General features: G+C 42.8%; 1 protein-coding gene across 3 annotated transcripts in view; it reads right to left on the bottom strand.

Annotated features, from left to right (window-relative positions):
- Positions 1 to 2,805: 2,805 nt before the first annotated feature.
- Positions 2,806 to 20,304, bottom strand: part of USP22 (ubiquitin specific peptidase 22) — an 88,365-nt gene continuing 70,866 nt past the window's right edge. For all 3 annotated transcript variants that reach the window (XM_042864705.1, XM_042864706.1, XM_042864707.1), the window contains 7 exons: positions 13,686 to 13,791; positions 11,941 to 12,099; positions 11,027 to 11,153; positions 8,234 to 8,325; positions 6,687 to 6,749; positions 4,770 to 4,919; positions 2,806 to 3,433 (listed from right to left, as the gene is read on the bottom strand). In XM_042864705.1, the coding sequence (XP_042720639.1) occupies positions 3,391 to 3,433; positions 4,770 to 4,919; positions 6,687 to 6,749; positions 8,234 to 8,325; positions 11,027 to 11,153; positions 11,941 to 12,099; positions 13,686 to 13,791 (740 nt within the window). In that variant the 3' untranslated portion in view covers positions 2,806 to 3,390. The remainder of the gene's footprint in view (positions 3,434 to 4,769; positions 4,920 to 6,686; positions 6,750 to 8,233; positions 8,326 to 11,026; positions 11,154 to 11,940; positions 12,100 to 13,685; positions 13,792 to 20,304) is intronic.

Genomic DNA, 20,304 nt, shown 5'->3' with positions numbered 1-20,304 from the left:
CTAATCTGCAGTAAGAATATATGCAGGCTCCTAGATAGAGCAGTTGGATGCTGGAGAACTGGGAGAAACCAATGGATTTCCACCACACTGGCAGCATTCCTGTATCAGCAAGGCACTGTAAGTGGGGCCAGCAGTCAAACCCTGGCACCACATGGGAATTACAGACACTGACTCTGAGCCAGAGCATCCCATGGGGGTTGAAGCAGCTCCTCGCAATGCTGCTTTTGCTCCAGTTTTCATTAGGTACCAGCAGCACGGAAAGCTGCCCCTCTAGCAACGAGAACCCACTGACAGCCATGTTCCAGCTGCTTTGTGCTGCACGGAGCCATCGCTGTGTGTGAGCAGGAGATACGTCAGCATTAGCAGCAACCTCAGCTTTCAGTCATCTCTTCTGCTGCTTCTCTGTAACACAGCGAGCTTTCTGTGCTGATACAAAACCTCATCACCTCAGCACAAAGCATTCAGCCCCAATGCCCCAGCAGGGCCGATGGCTGCAGCAGTGGGCAGCACTTGGGGGGCAACGCGGGATCAGCCCAGCAGCACCGTGCTGCATGGCCAGTGTGCTCCTAAAGGTGATGTTCAGAGCTTTGCAGAGAAGCCTCCCTGTTCTGTAGTGAATAAGCCCTGTGGCTGCTCCTCAGTGTTTGAGGCAAAGGCTGTGTATGGGAGAACCATAAGGAGGGGTTGTGCTGCTTGTACAGCAGCAGCCATTCTTCCATTTTTATCGAGGAGGAAAATTCTCTCTGCTTCCCCAACAACCTGTGCTGATTTACTGCTGGAAGCAGAAGGGTACAACCCAAAGAGGGACTTGGGGAGAGAGAACAGCATCTCATACAGAGGAGTTGTGCTCCTGAAACCAAAACAGAGTCCTGAAACTTCCTTCACTCCCCATCTCCCACTGAAAGCCACCTGCAGAGCTCCAAACAGCTGAGAGAGGTTGGGGGGGTGGGGGTGAAAAATGAGGCTGATTTAGTTGGCCTTATCCCTATGCAGTCTGTTTCTAAAGGGTGGACGGAGAGCCCCCGTGAGCCCCAGCACAACAGAGAAAGCAGCACTGGGGCTCAGCCGCGCGGTGGCACTGCTCCTCCGGCAGCGGGAGCAGGCGGGGATGCGGCTGCAGCCATGGGAATAACGAAGGGCTGCTCCTCGGCTCCCTCTGCAAGCTTGCTGCATTATTAAACGGCAGCAGAAAACGTCGCCGAGCATCTGCACGGTGCTGTGCCCAGCTCAGGGAGGAAGGGAGGGAGCCCCCCCCCCGTCCTGCGGGTTGCACCATTCATCTGCATTTCTCCAGCCATTTTTCATCGGTGACAAGAGCACCCGAGTTACGTCTTATTACAACCCGGCGTTATTTCCAGCATGCCGATAGGGGAGACGGGTTACGAAACCAGCACACGCCATCGCTGCCGTAGCGATCAGTGCTCCCACACGGGCTGCTCGCTGTGCTGCTATTCAGGGAGCTTCAATCAGCGGCTGCTTCTCCCTTCCCTCCTGCAAGCTGTCGCAGCAATCTCGCGCTGTACCGAAGCACCTCGTGCTCTCTGGTCTGCGTGCAGTTCAGTTGCAGTTCCAGCATCCTTTTGTGTGGCTTCTCTCTGGTCAGATGCTCATCGAAAAAAACAAAGTGGGCTTCACTGATCCTCCTCCGATGCCTGCTGCTCTGCTGCCCTCCTCGCACCCCTCACGCAGGTCAGACCCCCAGAGCCATTTCTGGAGCACCACATCTAAAAGATGAAACACATCCACGTTTGTAACTGCTGCATTTAAGTCCAGCATTGGCTGCTTGGATACACGCACAGGGCTCAGGCTCGTTTCAGTAGGGCCCTTACACCGACGGATGCGATGCCTAACCCTCAATACAGCTCTCTCCAGGCTCCGTAAGGAAGAAAGAGCAATGCTATTTTTGCTCTTTTTAGCTCTGTGTTCTGAATGGTTTCTCTCATGGGCTGCAATTCAATCCGCAGCGCGGCCTCCTGGGAGCAAGACACAGCACACCAGCAGTCACTGCTGCTATCCAGACGGGCCACCGAGCTGCTTTAAATGGGAGAGAAAAGGGAACAAAACTGCGCTTGTGACAAAGCAAAAGCAAGCTGGTGCACCAGCTGCTATGAGCTAAGGGCACGGACAGGGAGGCTGCAAAGAGAAGAGCACGCGAGGAGTTAATACATGTGGGAGGGTACAAGGAACCAATACCAGCCTAGCACATACCAGGAAAACGTGTTGTTTACTTAAAAACCCAGTGCACTGCAGAAGTGCTCAATAGCAGCAGATCTATCGCTCACTGCTGCCCCCAGCAGCAACCATTTCCAACAGATGGTACATTTGTCAATACCGAGCTTCTTTCAAGTATCACACAGATACACGCCTTTGGAAAGCAACAGGGGAAAAAAAAAAGCCAAAACCAAACCAAAAACGCATCAACCAAAAGCAGCAATAACAGAACAAGTGACTTTGAGAAATTCAAGCGTCCACAACATTGAGAAAACAAAAAGAACCCAGACCACTCTTACAGTATAAACACAGCGATTCAGTCATTTTTACTGATGGTTGCATTTATGAATTTCATTCTTGTGGAAAAAAAAAAAAAAAAAGGGAATAAAAGGAAAAAAATTAAGAAAATAGCTATTTATAGAAAACAAAACAAAGGGCTCAAACAGAAACGAATCTGTGCTGATGCTTTGGATGAGCAGTCCGATGGCATTGAACATTACCTGTGCAAGCAGGCATGCTTGGAAACCTGTCTGTATTGTAGCTTCAGTTCCACAATTCAGGGTTTCTTTTGTTGGTGGAAAAAAAAGAGCCTAATAGTTTCATACTGTATTTATTTAATAACTAAAATTCACAAATAAAAAGATACTTGCAAAGTCCTTTAGTTGTGTCATTCCCTCCTCCTCCACTCTACTGCTTTCAGATCCATATGCATAAAAAATGGGCTTGGATTTTTTTTTATTTTTTTTTTTAATTTTAACTGTTATATGATTGGTCGTTGGAGCTGAAGCACCAATGGAGAAGATGCTTTATGGAGATGAGAGTACACCCCCTCGCCTTCCCACACACGTTTTGGAGGAACATAGGAGATGTACCAGTGCCCGGACTCCTCTGCTCCCATTTCCCCCACCCAGAGCATTCCTTTCATTGTATTTTTCCTCTGATAAGTGACTGACTGCAGCCTCCTTTTTCCCCCTTGCTGTCCTTGCGGGACCGCACACACGGTGGACATTGTTCATTTCTCACTCCGCCAGGCTTGGAGCCAGTGTCAAGTAGGTCCTGTTACAGCTCAGTGCTAGTTGTTTTTCAATGGGTCTTTTTATTTCAGGTAGGTTTGTGTGTCGATTCAGAAGGCTTGCTTATTTTCTTCCTTGTTTATATCTGACAAGCTGCTGGATAAGGCTATTCATACTCCAGGAACTGTTTGTGATAGAACAGCAAATACCTGCAAGAAAGCAGAGGTACAGGTTCAGCTTTGTGCAGCACATCGTAGCAGATCAGTATTTCCATGGATGCAGCTGTAAAAAATGAGAGCTATTAATGCTGTTATTCTCTTCAAATTGAAGCAATACTCCCAGCTACCCACAGGAGAAGGCAGCTGAAACAATTCCACCAGTGACTCAGGAAAGGGAACAGTTGTCCATCAGTCAAACCCTCGTGCTGTTTGAACCTTAACTTTAGAACTCTGGAAGATGGGACAGTGTTGATGCTCATCCATCCAACACATCACGGCACAGCACGTAACTGCGGTGCTTTAAGATGCAACTGTTCCTTTAGACTCCCATAACCAGAGCACCAGACATTAGAATATCACAAACTGTCTGCCATTTATCTGACAAACAGAAAGAACCAGGCATGTGGGTGAAAACTGACGTGTCCCAACCAAACATGACTCATGTATGTCTCAATCTGTCCTCAAATCTGGTGTTTTAGCAGGACAGAACTCTTCCTGTCCTTAATTACTGTACATGTACTGCTACACAGCAGAATCCAGCCCTCAGGCAGGTACACCAACAGGTAGCACACTGATCTCTGTGCTTTCTTTGCACACCAGACACTGATGGGCTCACTGCACAACTTGCCTGAAATGCTACAAAGCAATCTGTGGGCTTTCCAATTCGTACTGTTCTGGGTCCACTCCTATGGAGCTCCCTTTGCACAGTGGAGGTCTGCTCGGTGTCAGCCCTCATCTGAACAGGGGAAACGGATCAGAGACCAAACCAGCTCATAATGAGCCAGATGTGCAGTGGCTGTGTTGCAGATCTTCTCACTGCCTGTGGCAGCTCCTTCCAGAGATGTAGCCCATCTCGTTATTCAGTAAAGAGAAACTTATTTCTTCTGCTGACCTCAGAGCGTAAGTTAACATTACATGATTTGACTAAAGCAAAATTCAGATATCACAGGAGACCTTTTTTTTTTACTTCCCAGTTGGAGTTCAGTAAAGGAAAACAGGAAAATCTGTCTAAAAAATTGCAAGCTGAACATCTGTGTCTGCAGGAATTAACATAAATGTCATGAATAATTAAAACAAAACCCAAACAAGCTTATCTCTCCTGTAGCAAGCCCACGGTTGAAAATGCCAGAATGAAGACTTCACTTTTTCAGTTAACCTTATTCCTGAAATACATCCCAATCCCCAGTGATTCCCTCAGATCACCAGATCACAGAATATCCTGAGTTGGAAGGGACTCACAAGGATCAAGGCCAATTCCTTTGGCTTCTCTGACAGTTTTATGTCCTTCTTACGCTGTGGCACCACAAACTGCACACAGTTCACTTACCCTTCACTGTCTAGTACATCCTTAATGCTAGCCTTGGTGATAATGGCATCATCACACTTGAACCACTGGTCCTTGTGCTGCCGGATGAAGCTGGTATAGTGCCCACTCTCCAAGGTTCCCTGGTGATTAACTACTGCAAACAAGGAATACCTGGAACAGAAAAGAGTCAGTCAATACAAGGATCAAAGAGACAAAAATAACTGACATTTTAAAGAGGTAAAAGCTTACATTCATAAATACATACAGAAATAGTAAAGCATCAGATCCATCAATGAAACACCAGCTCTTAATGCTGACTGGGAAGAGGCTATCTCTGCCCAGGGAAAAGGAACATTTTTCTTCCTGCTCCACTGCAGCATTCCCTTCTGATGACAGTCAGCAGCTTCACCAATACAAGCTACTGGAAGTTTTCTTCTAAAATACATGGAAGTTGATGCATTCCCACAGAGGACCACTATTCAGTCACCTGCTTTCTTCTAGTGAACTACTTAACTCCAGTGAGCCAGAAAAAACACTCGAGGGGTACGAGAGGAGGCAGTCTTCAGTTTAGCCAATCTTCAGATATTTCCAGTGATAAATTGCTACACTCATCAATTATCCTTACTTTGGAAAGTCTGCCAGATATTATATTATATTCAGCCTCTGCTTCTACCTTCTAGATGCTCCTGTGCATTTGTTTGCTAGCCTGAAAACCAGCAGACATATGTCTCAAAGCAAGGTACTGACACACTGATCAGGCTGCCTTTAACTCCTTTGCTCTAAGATTTTGCTCCCTGCCACAAATATACTTGTGTCTCTTTCTGGAACATTCTCCAATCTTTACCTCTTCCTTACAATGCTATCCCTCCAACCTACAAACAAACACAGCTGCACAATGGTAAAATAAGCTCGCTAATCTCCCTTGATGCTGTCCTACTTATCTTCAAAATCTACAGAGCTCTTTTGACAGCAGTGCTGCAGCACGGCTCCTACTCCAGCTGAGTGCCCACAGAGCCACAGATGTCCCTGTGTCATCCTTTTGTGAGAGGAGTCCTTCATCTCCCCTGCATGGAGGATTCTAGGATTGCAACAGCACTTCTCAGGTACGCAGCATGCTCAGCAACTCAGACACCTCTGCTGTTACCTCATCACCTCATCATCTTCATTAACAACTTCTTCAACCTACGTCATGTGCAGACCTCAATAGTGATCAATTCTGTTTTCTTTCATGTATCTGATGAGTCAATTCCTTTAGGGCCACACGTGATTGGTGTCTGCTTCTGTGACAACTGTGACAGACCCAGATAACTGTCGGTTTTTGTTAAAATCTATCACATGATTCCAGTTTCTCAATGAAACTTTCAGTGCTAAATGAAATCTGAGGAATTCATTGAGGAATTTAAATACACAACATCAGCACGTGACTGCAGCAACTGAACCTGCAACCTTATTTTTAACAAGTTAGTCTCAGAGTCTCCTCTTCCATGTAGCTAAGTCGATTGGTTTCAATTACTCTCCTCAAATTCTTTAGCAAGTCCTGTCCCAGCCACTTTGTTACTCTGGCTAGAATCCAGCCTGATTACTGAAGTCATCAGAGCTTACTTTCAGCCCTCTGAGACTTGTTTTTGTTAGTGCAACAGAAACAGGAACATCTCAAGGCAACACACAGCCCTTTGGGCATCGGAACCATAACTGCTAATTTTGTCCACAAACCAGTTACTGGCGTTTCCATCTTCAGATCAGTAAATCAGCTGCCACAAACCCATGAAAAAGGAACGCAATCACGGCAAAGCAAGCTTTATTTTGCAACCCTTCAGACTTACTGTGCTGTCAAACGCGTAACGCGCTCTGCGCTGCAGGACATGCAGCAGGCTGCGTATCTCCTCCTAGGAGCCAACTACACCCTTCACAGTAGGAGTCATGGAATGTACCACTTACTTATTATCATTGTTTAGACTATCCGTCGGCTGCTGGTACTGCCCGTTCATTCTGCTCTCTTTACTGCAACACACACATAAAAATTCAGTCACTTAAAGCAGTGGCTTCCCAAACCCAGGAAATAGGTTTTACATGACACAGCCTGTTTGCTCAATCCAGGTCCTAAATCGAAAGCACAGTGCTGCTTAGCAGCAGAGAAGGGCTGCTGATTAGGATGCTGAAGATGCTTTATTTGTTCTTGCAGCAACGTTACATAGGAAGCACCATTTCTCCTGCCAGTCAAGGCTTTGGTGCTGCAAATACAGATCTGTTTACGTCAAATGTCCTATCCAAAAAGCTTTAAAAAAGGTTAAGAAACAATTTGTATTTTACACCTGCTAAAATATCTAATTACATCAATCCCTTATCCTCTGATGGGTCAATCATCCTGGCTCTTGTAAACCCGTTCTGTGTTTTGACAGCAGCAATAGGATTATGCTGTTGATTTCATAGGTGATGAAATTCAGATTACTGAGCTATGCCTCCTGATTATCCCCTCTATATTCCACTATGCTTGATAACTTTCATCAGCAGAGCCTGTTCTATCCATAGAGAATTCACCACAGAGGAACAGAAAAGTCTCCAAATCTCCAGAATGTACTGGAACAAACCATATATTCTTAATATAACAGTATTTAACAGAGCTTCAGGGCTCTCCTTTCTCTCCCAGAAGAAGGATCTATTTTTCTTCAGGGAAAAAGTCTGAAATTACTATGAACAATTCAGTATCAAATAGATATTGTATTCAGAGATGTCATGTTTTGGGGCTTTCTGCATTGCTTCAGATACAAATTAAATCTAAACGTAGTCTTGTATATTTGAAGGGAATACCTGATAAATACTCGTTAGTTGAGCTGATTAAATTTCTTCCTTATGGAAGGAAAAACTTCACACTTTTGTTCAATATAAACATTATGTCCACTTGGGAGGTGGGAGAAGCCTTCCTGTTTGTTTAAATACTCATTAGAAACGCCTGTTTCAACCTGACCCACGTGCTTTTCTTGAAGCCTTCTTAAAAAAAAATGTGAAGGTACAAACTAACCAACAAACCAGGCTTGCATGTGCACAGTAATAGCGAGGAAAGATTTTTATAGCCTCAGAGATGCCCAGCTGGGCACTGGGTTACATCTAGACTGCAGAGCACCAACTGGGACATGGGATGACTGCTAGGTGGGCTCTCAGGTCATGGGGACCAGAGAACAGAACTTAAAAGTCTGAAGCGACAACGAATTTGAATCTACGAGTTTAATATGCAAGAGAAAACATAACATGTGTTAATTTAACAAACAAACAAACAAATAAATAAATAAATAAAAAGTTGAAGTACGAAGTCCTTTCTGACACACAAAATAGTTTATCTAAAATTAGCTAAGGAAAGATACACATTTCCAGAAGTACCATCATGCATACTGCTCTATAGGCTCGATTCAGGGATGTTCATGATGCATGTGAATGGAAGTGGTCAGGTTCCATGCAGGTCTCTGGGGGATTTAGAACTTGGTACGTACCTGGAAGCCATGAATGGTGTCATGTCCAGCTCCAGTGGAAATGAGACATACGTAGTGATCTTTCGCCTCAGTTTGGCTGAGTGTTCAAACCGCTGGGGACAAAGTGGAAGAATTTTTTATCATTTGAGATAGACAAAGCCTCTCTATTACAAATGTCCTTAGCTTAGGTATATAAAAGCAGATCACAGTCAGCAGCTTGGGACACCCCAGATTTTTTCTGGACAGGGATCCCCCAGGTAAATGCTAAAACATGTTCTACTAGGAAAATAAGTCACTATTTGTGGAAGGAAAATAAAACAGTATTTGATTGTTTATCTTAGCGTGTATCCACACAAATTCATTTCCAACTGGTGTTCAAAAATACACTGAGAAGACAGCAAACACAGCCTTTAAGCAGAGCAGCGTTCAGTTCTACTGTGCGCTACTCAAATGCACTGCAGCTGCTGCCTACATCAGCATACAAAACTGGTGACAGTAAAAGCTTGCTATCAGATTCACACGTTCAATCCACCCATCCAATCATCTCAAATAACACAAGTCAAGCCTGCACAGGAATATCAATTCAAATTATGGCAAAAATGGAATATGGTCATAAAAGAGCCCTGTCCCTCAGCCAAAAGCAGCCTCAGTACCCACCGCCCTTTCTTCATCTTGTCAATTGAACATTAAATAGAAATGGGAACAAATAACAGAAAGACATGAATGAGTTTCTATTTAAAGGCAGCTTCCCTATCCACTTCTCAGAAATTCTGCTCTATTTACACTTCTAGTTAATTATTTTCCAATCGTGGTGCCATAACAATTCCCTAGCAACAGATCCAGACGTGAAAAGGGAAGACTTCCAGAATTCTTATCTTTTGTGTTTCAATTTTGCTTCAAAACATGAAATGAAATTTGCATTTTGGACGCAAACACAATCACTCAGAAAGAATAATTTATTTTCAAAAACATCTTCAGTCATTCTGCATAAGACTGAAGGGGGTTCAGCATAATGATACTACCTCGTTCAATGGGCAGAATCACCTACACCTCCTGCCCATCACTTTACATCAAGGAAAAAAAAAGGATCGAAAAAAAGAAAAACCCCAAACCCCAAAAGTCTTTCTCAACAGCAAACAAACCAAAATAAACAAAACCAAAAGCCAAGCAGCCAGCTAAAAACTCTTAAAACCTCAAGGCAGCCATGCAGGAACTGCCTGCAGGAAGAGCAGAAAAACAAAGGAACAGTGTGACTATTCCACTCGGGGTACAAATCTGGCTTATCACATTGAGGACTGCCTTGGTTACTATGGAAGATGTAACTGAGGGAACACTGGTATGTGTGAGGATGACCACCTGAAGGCATGATTGTCCCAAACAGTCTTAAAAGACCAGTAAGTTACACAAGTGGGAATTCTTCCCTCCTGCGCTACCCCTTCTCTATGGAAAGCAGAATCAAGCCCTTCTCATGAATGCAGACCTTCCTGTGGCATCCCATGTTTTCATTCACAAGCTTCTGTATGAATGAGCCGAAATTTGAAAATAAATTTTAAATTGCTGCTACGCTGGATATGGAGTCGTTATGACATTCAGCAGTTCCAAGCTACAATCATTTCCTGAATACAATTTATGAGTTGCTCAGTGCTACAATGACACCATAGTTACACAGAATATTAGGTTTTCCAGTATGAATGCACAGAACCAGCTTAGAGACTGCTGGAAAATGAACCTGAAAAGACATCGCTTGCTACAGCAAAACCCTACATTTACTTTGCCATGACAAGTATGAGATAAAGGCCTATTTCCAAAACTGTTGGAGCTCCTCACGTGTTTCACCAGGGTTCAAAGCCTAGAAATCATCCAAATGTTTATTAGCCACACGAAGGATATGGAAAAAGGTTGGAAAATGGAGCAATAGAAGCCTTCACTGGTACACAGCACAGAGGCTGCTGTTCAAAATGTTTCTAGTTGCCACGGCCAGGGGTAAAATACTGCTTTCCTTTATGTAGCTTACTCGATACTACTATCACCAGACAGGCAGTTGGAAGAGCTGAGCACAGTGACCATCAGTTGCTGCCTAGCAATGATGGGACTCCGTCATTCTGTCCCAGGAGATGCTCAAGACCTGAGGTCTGCATCTGAAGAGCTCATGCAGATCAAAGATGCAATTACGTGATGGCTGCTCCCACAGAGGCCCACAGCATTGCTTTTCAAGGACCCTTTGCTTGCTGATGCAGAATGACAGTCATCCTCTATGATAGATGCTTACTTTGCACCACAGTCATGCTCTTTTTATTTAAGACATAAATCACATAGGACTTAACAAGCTGAGGGCACCAACTATGACATATCTCCCATCTGACATAATTTGGATTGGAAATACTGAAGAGTAATCTTCAGTGAATTAGTTGGGAAGATAAAAGAATCCTTCCTCACTGCAAACCTCTGCACGCTCTCCCCTCAGCACAGAGCTTTCTCTGAGGCATCCTTAGAGTAGAAGCATAAAAATGCTACTGCACAGAATGAATAAGCATTAGTGGAGACTGGCTTTTAGGATGTTCAGGTATCATACTAGACTTTCCACTTCAGTTCTAGATTCTTGTTAGGTTCCCAGAGATGTACTGCAAAGCTACATTACAGATAATATAATGGTATCTTAATAGAACATCTAGCTGAGCACGCAGTTTGTTCTTCATATTAATTGATATAATAAAAGAAGAGCCAGTGAAAGATAAATTCCTGGACTCGTCTTCTATCTCACCCTCTGAAAGAGGAATAAACATCCTGAGCCATGTCTGCCCCCTGTGAACTTACTTTGAGATGAAAACAGGCCACAATGGGTAATTTCTTCATAGTGAGTTGTTTGGTAGATTCCTGGTAGCTATGGCAACCACTACATTTGATTTTGGCACTGCTTCCTAGATGTTCTGGCCTTGTAAACCTGAAAAATACATTAAAAAGCAAAAGGATGCACAATATGATCAGACTTTTTCACACATGCTGAAATCACTTTTCACTGTTACTCGCATCTTCCAGCACCTCAACAGAAGCCTTTCATGGCTTTTAAGTGACATTTTGGGGAAAGAATTAATAAAAAACACACACCATCCACATTCCACATCATTGGAGGTAATCACATTAAGTGCTACAGCTCAGATACCCCAACTGGACATTTATCATTGCTCTACTTGGGCAGATTGCACTGAAGTGCATCAGCAACTAAGAAAGGAGCTAAACCTTCATTCGCCTCCTTCAACATGACAGTTAATTTTCAGATGGACAGCAAAGATCTTCTGCTTTCAAAACCAAAAAACAATGATTTGGAAATTCTGAAGCAAAAAGACAGACTTCTGTGCTCAGCTGCAAACTGTTCTGCAGGACACTCTGTGCCTGTAGCCCTCCAGGGCCAGGGTCAAAGCTCAGATGACATGGAGACACACATGACTGTTTTCAACCATGTAAAGCTACACTGCCTGCAGCAGGCAGTATAAAATTATCTTTTTGCATCACATGGCAACTGGATTTGATTGCTCATTGTTAGGCCCTCTGTTTCTCTTCTATTCCTTTTCCACGTTGCCTTGTGCATAACCTGAAATATGTATAACATGTTTGGGGATTATGCCATGACAAAGCATCACTTACTGTCATTGTTCACTGCCACCTGTGGAGAAGAGAATGGAGCCCAATTCTTTTTACCCTACTAAAATTACATTTGTCTCAATTCATACCTTCGCAAGCAGTCTGTGAGAGTGGTGGTGCCTGATACATGGCTTTCCCCATTTACAACACTGCCATCACTCCCTGGACTCAGAGGCCAGAACGGGGTGGAGGAGCCTGGCAAATCCAAACTGATGTCCCAGAACGGGTCTATCGTTGTGGAAACGCCACTGTGAAAAAGAAAGGAGTTTAATACATACTTGAAGGAAATAAAATGAAGGGGTTCCCTCACTTGAGAGTGCACTCCAAGCAGATATTTGCTCTTAAGAAAGATGGGATCTACATCACCCCTAGAGGGCACTCAAAGATGACAAAAACATATATATATATATATACACACATACATATATATATATAGCTGCTCCAGAGTGTTTTCCCACAACTCATTACTTTTCTGTGTTCTAGGAAATGTATTTCAATGCAAAATATATTTATTTGTGATCCAGTTGGGTTACTTAGACATAGATGCTTTGTTCATTCTACCAGCTAACACCAGCAGCACCAGTTACACACAGCTCTACTGGTTCAGAAGGCTGGTGCTGTGCTCAAGACATGGAAGGTGGTGCTGAAAGGCACTAAAAAAGAGGGCCAAATATTTTTGCCACACAGTACTGCACTGAATTAAGCTTTGCAGTTTCAAATGACAATCTCTTGTAGAATTTGGAATTTGAGAGGCCACAGAGTAACCGCATCAAGAAGCGTACATTCTCAAACAAATTTCTGTAGAAGACAGCTAAAGACAAGCCAACAGCTAGACTATGGAGAAAGCTGCTCAGAATTGTATTCTGCACTGACCCAAGCCCCTAGCTTGGAAGCATTTTCTGATTGCATTCATTATGTTTTGTTGTTGTTGTTGAGTTCTCTTTCCTTGTTAAAGTACACTATGACTAGGAGATCTCACCAAGCCTACAATACTCTGCCTTTATTTTTTTCCTTCCGTCTTCATTTGTGCAAAGCTTGTGAATTTTCAAAAGAAAATTTCTTTTATTAAAATTTCTTCCAAGTTACTATGAAGTCATAACACACCAAGTGTTTTACTACAAGGATTCTGCAGCTCTACCAGCTAAGAACGTAAGTTCACACTTTTCTCCTACAGCAAATCTCTCCAAGAAATCGAGCATAAAAACAGATTCAATCAAGCACAGCACAACTGTCCATCTATGGGACACTGCAAGTAATTATGAAGAATACAAGCCAAAAAAAAAGTTTATAAAACAGGAATTTTGGCTTCTGAACTGTGGTGACACCAAACATCTTGAAAGAGAAGTCAGCTTGCCTCAGTACACAGCAGAACAAACACAATTTTTCTTACTCTTGTAAGACATTCACTTGCTGCTGCCTGAGACCAGCTAACATCAGCCTCCTGGAAACCTGTCCTGAAGATACCTGTGGCTTCTAACTGAAGGAAAATATGGTTGCATATCAGAATTTTCTTCTAATGCAGCGACAGTTGCAGACTTCTGGAACTAAAGAGATCTGGGAAGTCTTTCTCTCACAATCTTGGAAATCATCCACCTTTTTAAAGTAGTAAGAAATCTATAATCCTAAGTCTGTGAAGCCTTCTATGGTTGGTATCTCTTAATATATGATAATTAACCGGCAATTTATTGCATTCAGCTGTTGTATTTCAACAGTTCTCATCTTGCAGGAATTTTGTTGTTACTTTACTGATACTCAAGAAAGAATTCAGTACACTGCTGCAGCAGAGAGCATGCAGCTTCAAACCAGAGCACAGAATTGGAATAAGAACACTTACTGGCAGACCTGACAGGTAACATCAGACTGTAGTCCGCCTGTGAAGATTTGGTCTATGATGCAGTTACAGTGGTTGGGATTGTTGGCCTTCTTCCCATTATCATCACCTGGAGGAATGCAAACACAGACTGAGAAGTCAAAAACCCTCCTAGGAAATAGCAGTTTGTCTTGGATTGTGACTCCAGTAGCTCTTTATAATGAAATTCAAACATACTGCAAGTTCACATAGACAGTGTGGAACCCTGAAAACGTTGTGCAAATAAAAATGAGGAGACAAAAAGAGAAGTACAAAAAAATATAAAAGAGAATCAGAAGGTGACCAGAGGCAGTTAACTCCTGTAGAGGTGAAGCTATTACAGTGGTCAGCAAATTCCTTTTCGTGGCACAGCCCTGTTTCCCTTTGCAGAGATGTGCTTTGTGCTATCTGGTGTGAAGATCAACTCCTAAGATGAAAGAGCTGCCAGAACAGTTAATGAAAATGACTCTCTAAACTTCACTAAGAGGGCCACCGTGCCACATTTGCAGCTACCCAAATGGCCAGAGCTTTACCACAAAGCATTAATTTCTGCTTAGACAGGGTTTTGTTATTTTACTAAATGAACACAGAGGAGAAACATCAGCAAATGCTGCTTTTTAATTCTAACACCCTCAACTCCTGAGGGCTGTGCAGGAGAGGAGTGCTGCTGAGACCATCAGCCTGCTGCCTGCACCCTGGGCTTCCAGCATCCACCTTCCATTCAACTTTTCACCAGTCAGAAAATGAGAGATGTTCTTATCAGAGCTGGAACAATTCTTCCAAGGCAGCCCTCTAGCTTCTCAAGGGATACCACGGTCACACACCTATCTTCCAAACCCTATGAACTGTCACTGCAGGTCTAAGGAGTGCAGCAATTCATTTTTATGATCAGCACGGAGATAATGCCAATGCAGCTTTCTTAGATTAAACAGAGGATGCAGTAAATAAGCAATAACTTCTTGGCACAGTTCTCAGCTTTGAAGCACGCTCCTTCTACTCTCCATAGGTAAAACAGGAGTGCCACTTTTCTCCTTCCATTTCTGAGACTTATGCTGATTTCCTTAGGTAGGTTAGATGCAGTCAGTTTTGCTCTGCAAACAGATGCACACAAATTATTTCACAGCAGCAACTAATTATTCTGTAAAGCACATTTTCATGTGCCTTCCAATATCCTGTAACAGAAACTGCTAAGACAACAGAGTTCTGCCAGCTTCCCTGGGACCTTTAACTTACCACCAAGTATTGCTACTTCAGAAATCGAGTACTATGCTGCTGACTCCTCAAATCACAGCTATTACTCAAAAGTAATTAATCTCTAGACAAATGTGTCCAAAACCACCTGAACAAACCAACGTAAGCTTTTCTTTGCTGAAGTCTTCTTGCAGCAGTCTTAAGAAGGGACAACCTTTCTGCTACGCGGTACTTCAGAAGTTTGTGGAAAGACGTTACTGAGTAAGGTTCCACCTGATCCTAAGTATGGAAGTAACGACATGGGTGACACCTACCAATGGCAGCTGGCCACCTGAGTCAATTAGATCCTGAAGCCTCAGCCAAGCTCTCATCCATCTGCTTTACGACTTTTGTTTGAGTTGCCAGGAATCACATACTGTCTCCTTAAAATGCCTGTTGAGCAAAACGCTCTACAATTAGATTTGAGATGTGCACGCTTCCAGGTGGGGGTGACCTGGACTCAGACACTTTTTGATCAGCATTTCTGCTGAATCTTCCTGATCCTCAGAAGGGCTGAATTATGCTACAGTGGTGGACAGAGTGCACACACAGATAGTACAAGACATTCCTCACCTTACAAAAAGATCACATATAAGCTGTAATGACCACACGTGGATTTAAAAAATATATAACCCTACGCTTTCTATCTTTGCTTTCAATGCTTCATTAAAAAAAAACAAAACAAAACAACTGCTACATTCCTGTAATCTCAGATTGATTCCTTCCCTCTATAGCAAGAGGGCAGAAGCAGAGAATGAGCATCCAGAGAGTATCAGTGGACCGCAGGTAACATCCCTGCTGGGCACCTGTAATAGGCAGCCATCGCCGCCTCCGGGAGAGCAAGAGCTCCCTTTTCAATTACACAAGGCAATTAGCATCAGTAACGAGAGGGTCTCAAAAGAATATCCTGCAAGCCTGTTCACAGCAAAACAGAAGGGCATTACCCACTCTACATTGTTTCCCATGACATTTGGTTGGGGGAGGGAGGGAAGTCAAATTACCACCTACTCGCACCAGTCAATGTGGAACAGATGCTGAGAGGAGGGATATTATGCAGCTGAGAACTGGAAGCTGTGAGGTCGTTGTGCTCAAGTTAAGGTTACCTGTAACATTTCTATCTTACAGAGTTGGTTTCAGCTTTCCAGGTTTGATTTTTAAAGCTGTTTATAATTCTTACTAAGAAATCAGCAGCTTGCTGTAAAGGATTGGTGAGAACAAGTCTAAAACTAAACTCAAAACTGCATCAACACACATACTAACGTAGTTAAGAGAAGGAAAGAAAAATTAGTTTAAAAGCTTGAATTCAAATTCAGTGGAACTTTAAAAAACCAAAATGTTACCATGCCTGTGCAATTACCAAGCACATTAACTTGTGTTCAAACATATTTGATGTATTACTGAAGTTAAATCATAACTAATAATGGTAAAAACAGATATACAGATTACTTATTAACTTGAGTGTGGTTTTGAAATAGAAATAAATTAGTTTTACCTCTGGTTTCCGTATTTTAAAGGAGAAAAAGGCATTAAAAACTAGTAACATTTTACATGGGACATTTATCAAAACAAGACAGAAGCGCTGACTGTTCTGCTTTGCTTTGGTCCCCACTGTTCTGAACATGTCCTTGTTTGCCCTCCATCATAACTCTGCACACATTAGTTTCTATGGACTGCAGCAGATGACATGTTCCACACACACACACACTTTACCAGTTCCTGAGAATATCCTGCACAACACACAGCTTTGCTCCCAAATCTCAGCACAGCTCTTTCTGACAGGATCCTCAGCACCAGGCTTCAGATTTGCTTTGTAGCAGAGCTGTTGAAGATGAACGCAAACTGCTTCATGAGAAGCAGATAAATGAGGAACGACCAGCTCGAAACCATCACTTTCTGTGGTTGCTGTTAGGGATGTGGGTAGCGCTGGGTGAATAAAGCTCGGGATCAAAATGCAGCATTACTTCAATTTCTTTTTATCTGCTTTTCAAATCTTAGCACAGAAAGATACTGATCTATTGCTCTTTGATGGTGTTGCTGTTGTTATTAAGAAAAAAAATGCAGCCAGTAATTTCTCTGGGCTGAATATGAACTTTTCAATTGAAGACTTGCTCCATATTGAAAAAAATTACAATTCAACAATTCTGGCCTAAGTTTCTCCAATTTTGAGCAAGACCAAGACATGGTTAGTAAAATGGGATGAACTCGGATGAACAGAACTGTGCCAGCACAGGAGTCTGTGGAATTATGAATGTGAGTTTCTCCCACAGCACTGATGGCCTGTTTGCCATACCAACTAACAGCTGAACTTCTGCTACCCGGAGCAGGCAGATACAGCTCTGCATGACACTTCTCTAACAAATGAGGAAGCCTGGAACTCCTGGAGGATCCTGCACTAAGAGCAGTTTATCTGCTCTGTGTTATTCACTGAACAGCCTAAGAACGCATGCAGGAAACAACAGACCAATGCCCAATCATTTCAGCATCTTCTATATTCCAAATACATTCAGATACTGAAAATCAAAGCTGTGCACAACAGCTGAAAGATCAAAGTCAACACATGCCAAAGTCCATGTGACTAGTTGGGCTCCAATAGAAAGAAGGTGACCATCACCTACACAGCAAAGCTTATCGTAGCATCACCCTGGGAAGGAGACTAATATGTGACTGCAGAGCTCTGATTCTCATTGTGAAGCCTCTGTGGGGAGCAGAACCACAAATGCCAACATGCAATGGCACCGCAGAACTCTGAACTCTATAAACCAGCCAGAGAGACTGAACTGCACAAGGTGGAGGTACAGCCTGAGCAGCATCTTTCAGTAGCAATGCTGGAAGAAGAATTCAGATTGAAAAAACACTGCATTTTCACTTGGAGGAGTCTTTTAAAGCACAGACCGTGTGCACAGTTACCTTAATGGTAGAAAGAGGAGGAATTAACAGCTTAGCCATTTTTTCCTCACCAAAATGTTACTTTTCAATTAACTCAGCCTTTTCCAGCTGTTGAAATGAAAAAATATGATGCATAAGCACTACAAACTCAATTCCTTTTCCTTCAGAAATACCCGGTGTCACTGCACAGCACAGGGCAGCCCTGTGAGCCATCAGAATGTGCCCAGCTCAGACGCTGCAGCTCAGCACAACTGTGTGAGACAGGAGAGCCATCACCCCTGAGATGTGGTTTACGTGGGCGATCACGCAGGAACCCTGAGCTTCACAATTTCACTACAATTAACTAAAACCAAGCATTTACTCAGTCACCATTAAAAAAGAAAAAGAATAAGGAAGAAGATTCCTATCAGCATTAAGGGGTGCACATACCTTTGCATATACATTAGACACACAGAACAGAGTTTGCTCTCTTGCAGTCACATTCTTCTTGAAATAGAAGGCAGACAAGGACCCCAGTAAATCCACAGAGGAATGCAACTTTTCTTTTCTTGTGACTACCTGGCCAGCCCATACACGAATTTTAGGGCAGATCATTTTGTGCTTGGTACGATGCAGCACTACAACATTGATCTGTTAATGCCCAATAAAGTTGCATTTTCCAAATTTAGGTAATGACAGACCAATAATGAGAATTCACAGCATCCTCTGACTTGCATTAGAGCATTTCCTGGAAAGCAAAGTAAATGGAATGGAAAAGTGATGACTGGCATCAGTCAAAGCAGCATCATGGGGTATTTATCCATCTTAACATAAGAAGCACTTTCATTTACTTATGTACTTAAATCCATGGTGATCATGGATGATATCCAGGAGATGGGGCTTTTGAACACAATTATACCCATGACAATACTGCGTCTAACTGCTGAACTTGATTACTATGACATGTAAACTTGAGAAGTTTTTTAATTGTATAAAACAAATCTTTAATACTGGGAGAGAAAGCATTATTTGCTTACTGTAACTTTAGGATGTATTCTTACTAATATGTTGTCATATGTGCATTTTACATGTGTGTCTGCCTGCATGCCTAAGCATGTAAGTGGGCAAGCAGTCTCACTATGCAGCTAAATAACCAGCTCATTCCAAAGGTGCCTTATCGTGACCGTGCTTGAAGTTCTGGTTTACATGAACTGGTTTGGTTCCCACACAACTGCTCAACCACTTCTTTTAAATGGCTTTGATGTGGCATAGGTTATTTACCATTGTTTAATACAAGCCTCTCTCCAGCTCTTCAGAAGCAGATGTTCTAAAAGCTGGGTGCACAGATATGAAGGATCTCGTGACACCACCTTCCCACTGGTAGCGCTGTAATGATGCCGTTACGTTCATGCAAATACCTCAAACCTGAGGGTTTTAATTAAACAACTGGACTCCAGTCCTTGTATTGAATGCCAGTGGTACCCACAAGCCACAAAAGCTCAGCACTAAAGATTAAAAAACCTAGTTTGAGCTCGCTTAATGTGCTATGAAACTGTGTGTTGTCAACAACTCTGTGATCTCCAACCAACTGCACAACAACCCACACACATGCACATGCCCTTTCCAACCAGGGTGTTGTACAGATCTTCTTCACAGCTTCAGTTTCATTTGGACCAGAGAGGCCAAACAGAATGAAGAGTAAAGATACAGCTGAGAAAGCTCCGTTGGTAACTCCAGAGATTCTTCATTCAAAGCCAAAACACGTGTAAGAAAAAACCAAACTCTTTCCAGTTTATTTCTCAGGGACATTTATGGTTACAAGCTTTTTCTTTGAATTCTAAGAAAATACTACTCCTTCACAAAGTGATCTTGAAGCATGCAAGAAATACATGCATCATTCTGTATCGGAGAAGGTGAAAAAGCTTCAAAATTTGTTAGGCCAACAGTTCAGAAATGTTACAGCAAGAAGAAAACATTTCTGTTTGCAGCTGGGTTTTTTCACTGTTTATACACAGTGCAAGAGAGGGGAGGGCCTGGATTGACTCTATTCCTCACAGCACTTCAACACTCTTTCATTAAGCTTGCTGAATTTCTGTTAGTGGCTGTCGAATGGCAGATATTAATGATTACACAAGGACTGCTCTGTGGACACCTTTCCTTGGAAGTATTAGCTCTGGAGAAGGCTCTTTCGAAGGACACCTATTATGAAACTGAACAAGCACATCTGCTACTGTGTAAGGCTCTCTCAAAGAGAAAAGCAAGACTTCAAAACGTTTCAAGGAAGCAGTAGCAGCCTTCTTTCTGATAGTCCACTGACAAGCCACAAAACTAACTTCTAAGAGCTTCTTCTAAGAGCATTAGAGGAAATTTGAGTGCTTTAAAGCTTATTTTTAGTGACAAAGAAACTTTTTCAGGTTTTGTCAGCATCAACCCTACTATCTTCCCTTACAAGCATAGTAGAAAATGCCTGTGCAAGTAAGAGAATCAAATTAGACCAAACAACAAATCA

This window comes from Lagopus leucura, unplaced genomic scaffold, assembly GCF_019238085.1.
Source record: "Lagopus leucura isolate 7727_CA_CO unplaced genomic scaffold, USGS_WTPT01 Super-Scaffold_760, whole genome shotgun sequence".
NCBI lineage: Eukaryota > Metazoa > Chordata > Aves > Galliformes > Phasianidae > Lagopus > Lagopus leucura.
The sequence above is the reverse complement of the archived record's forward strand: the minus strand, read 5'-3'. Positions and strand labels throughout refer to the sequence as shown.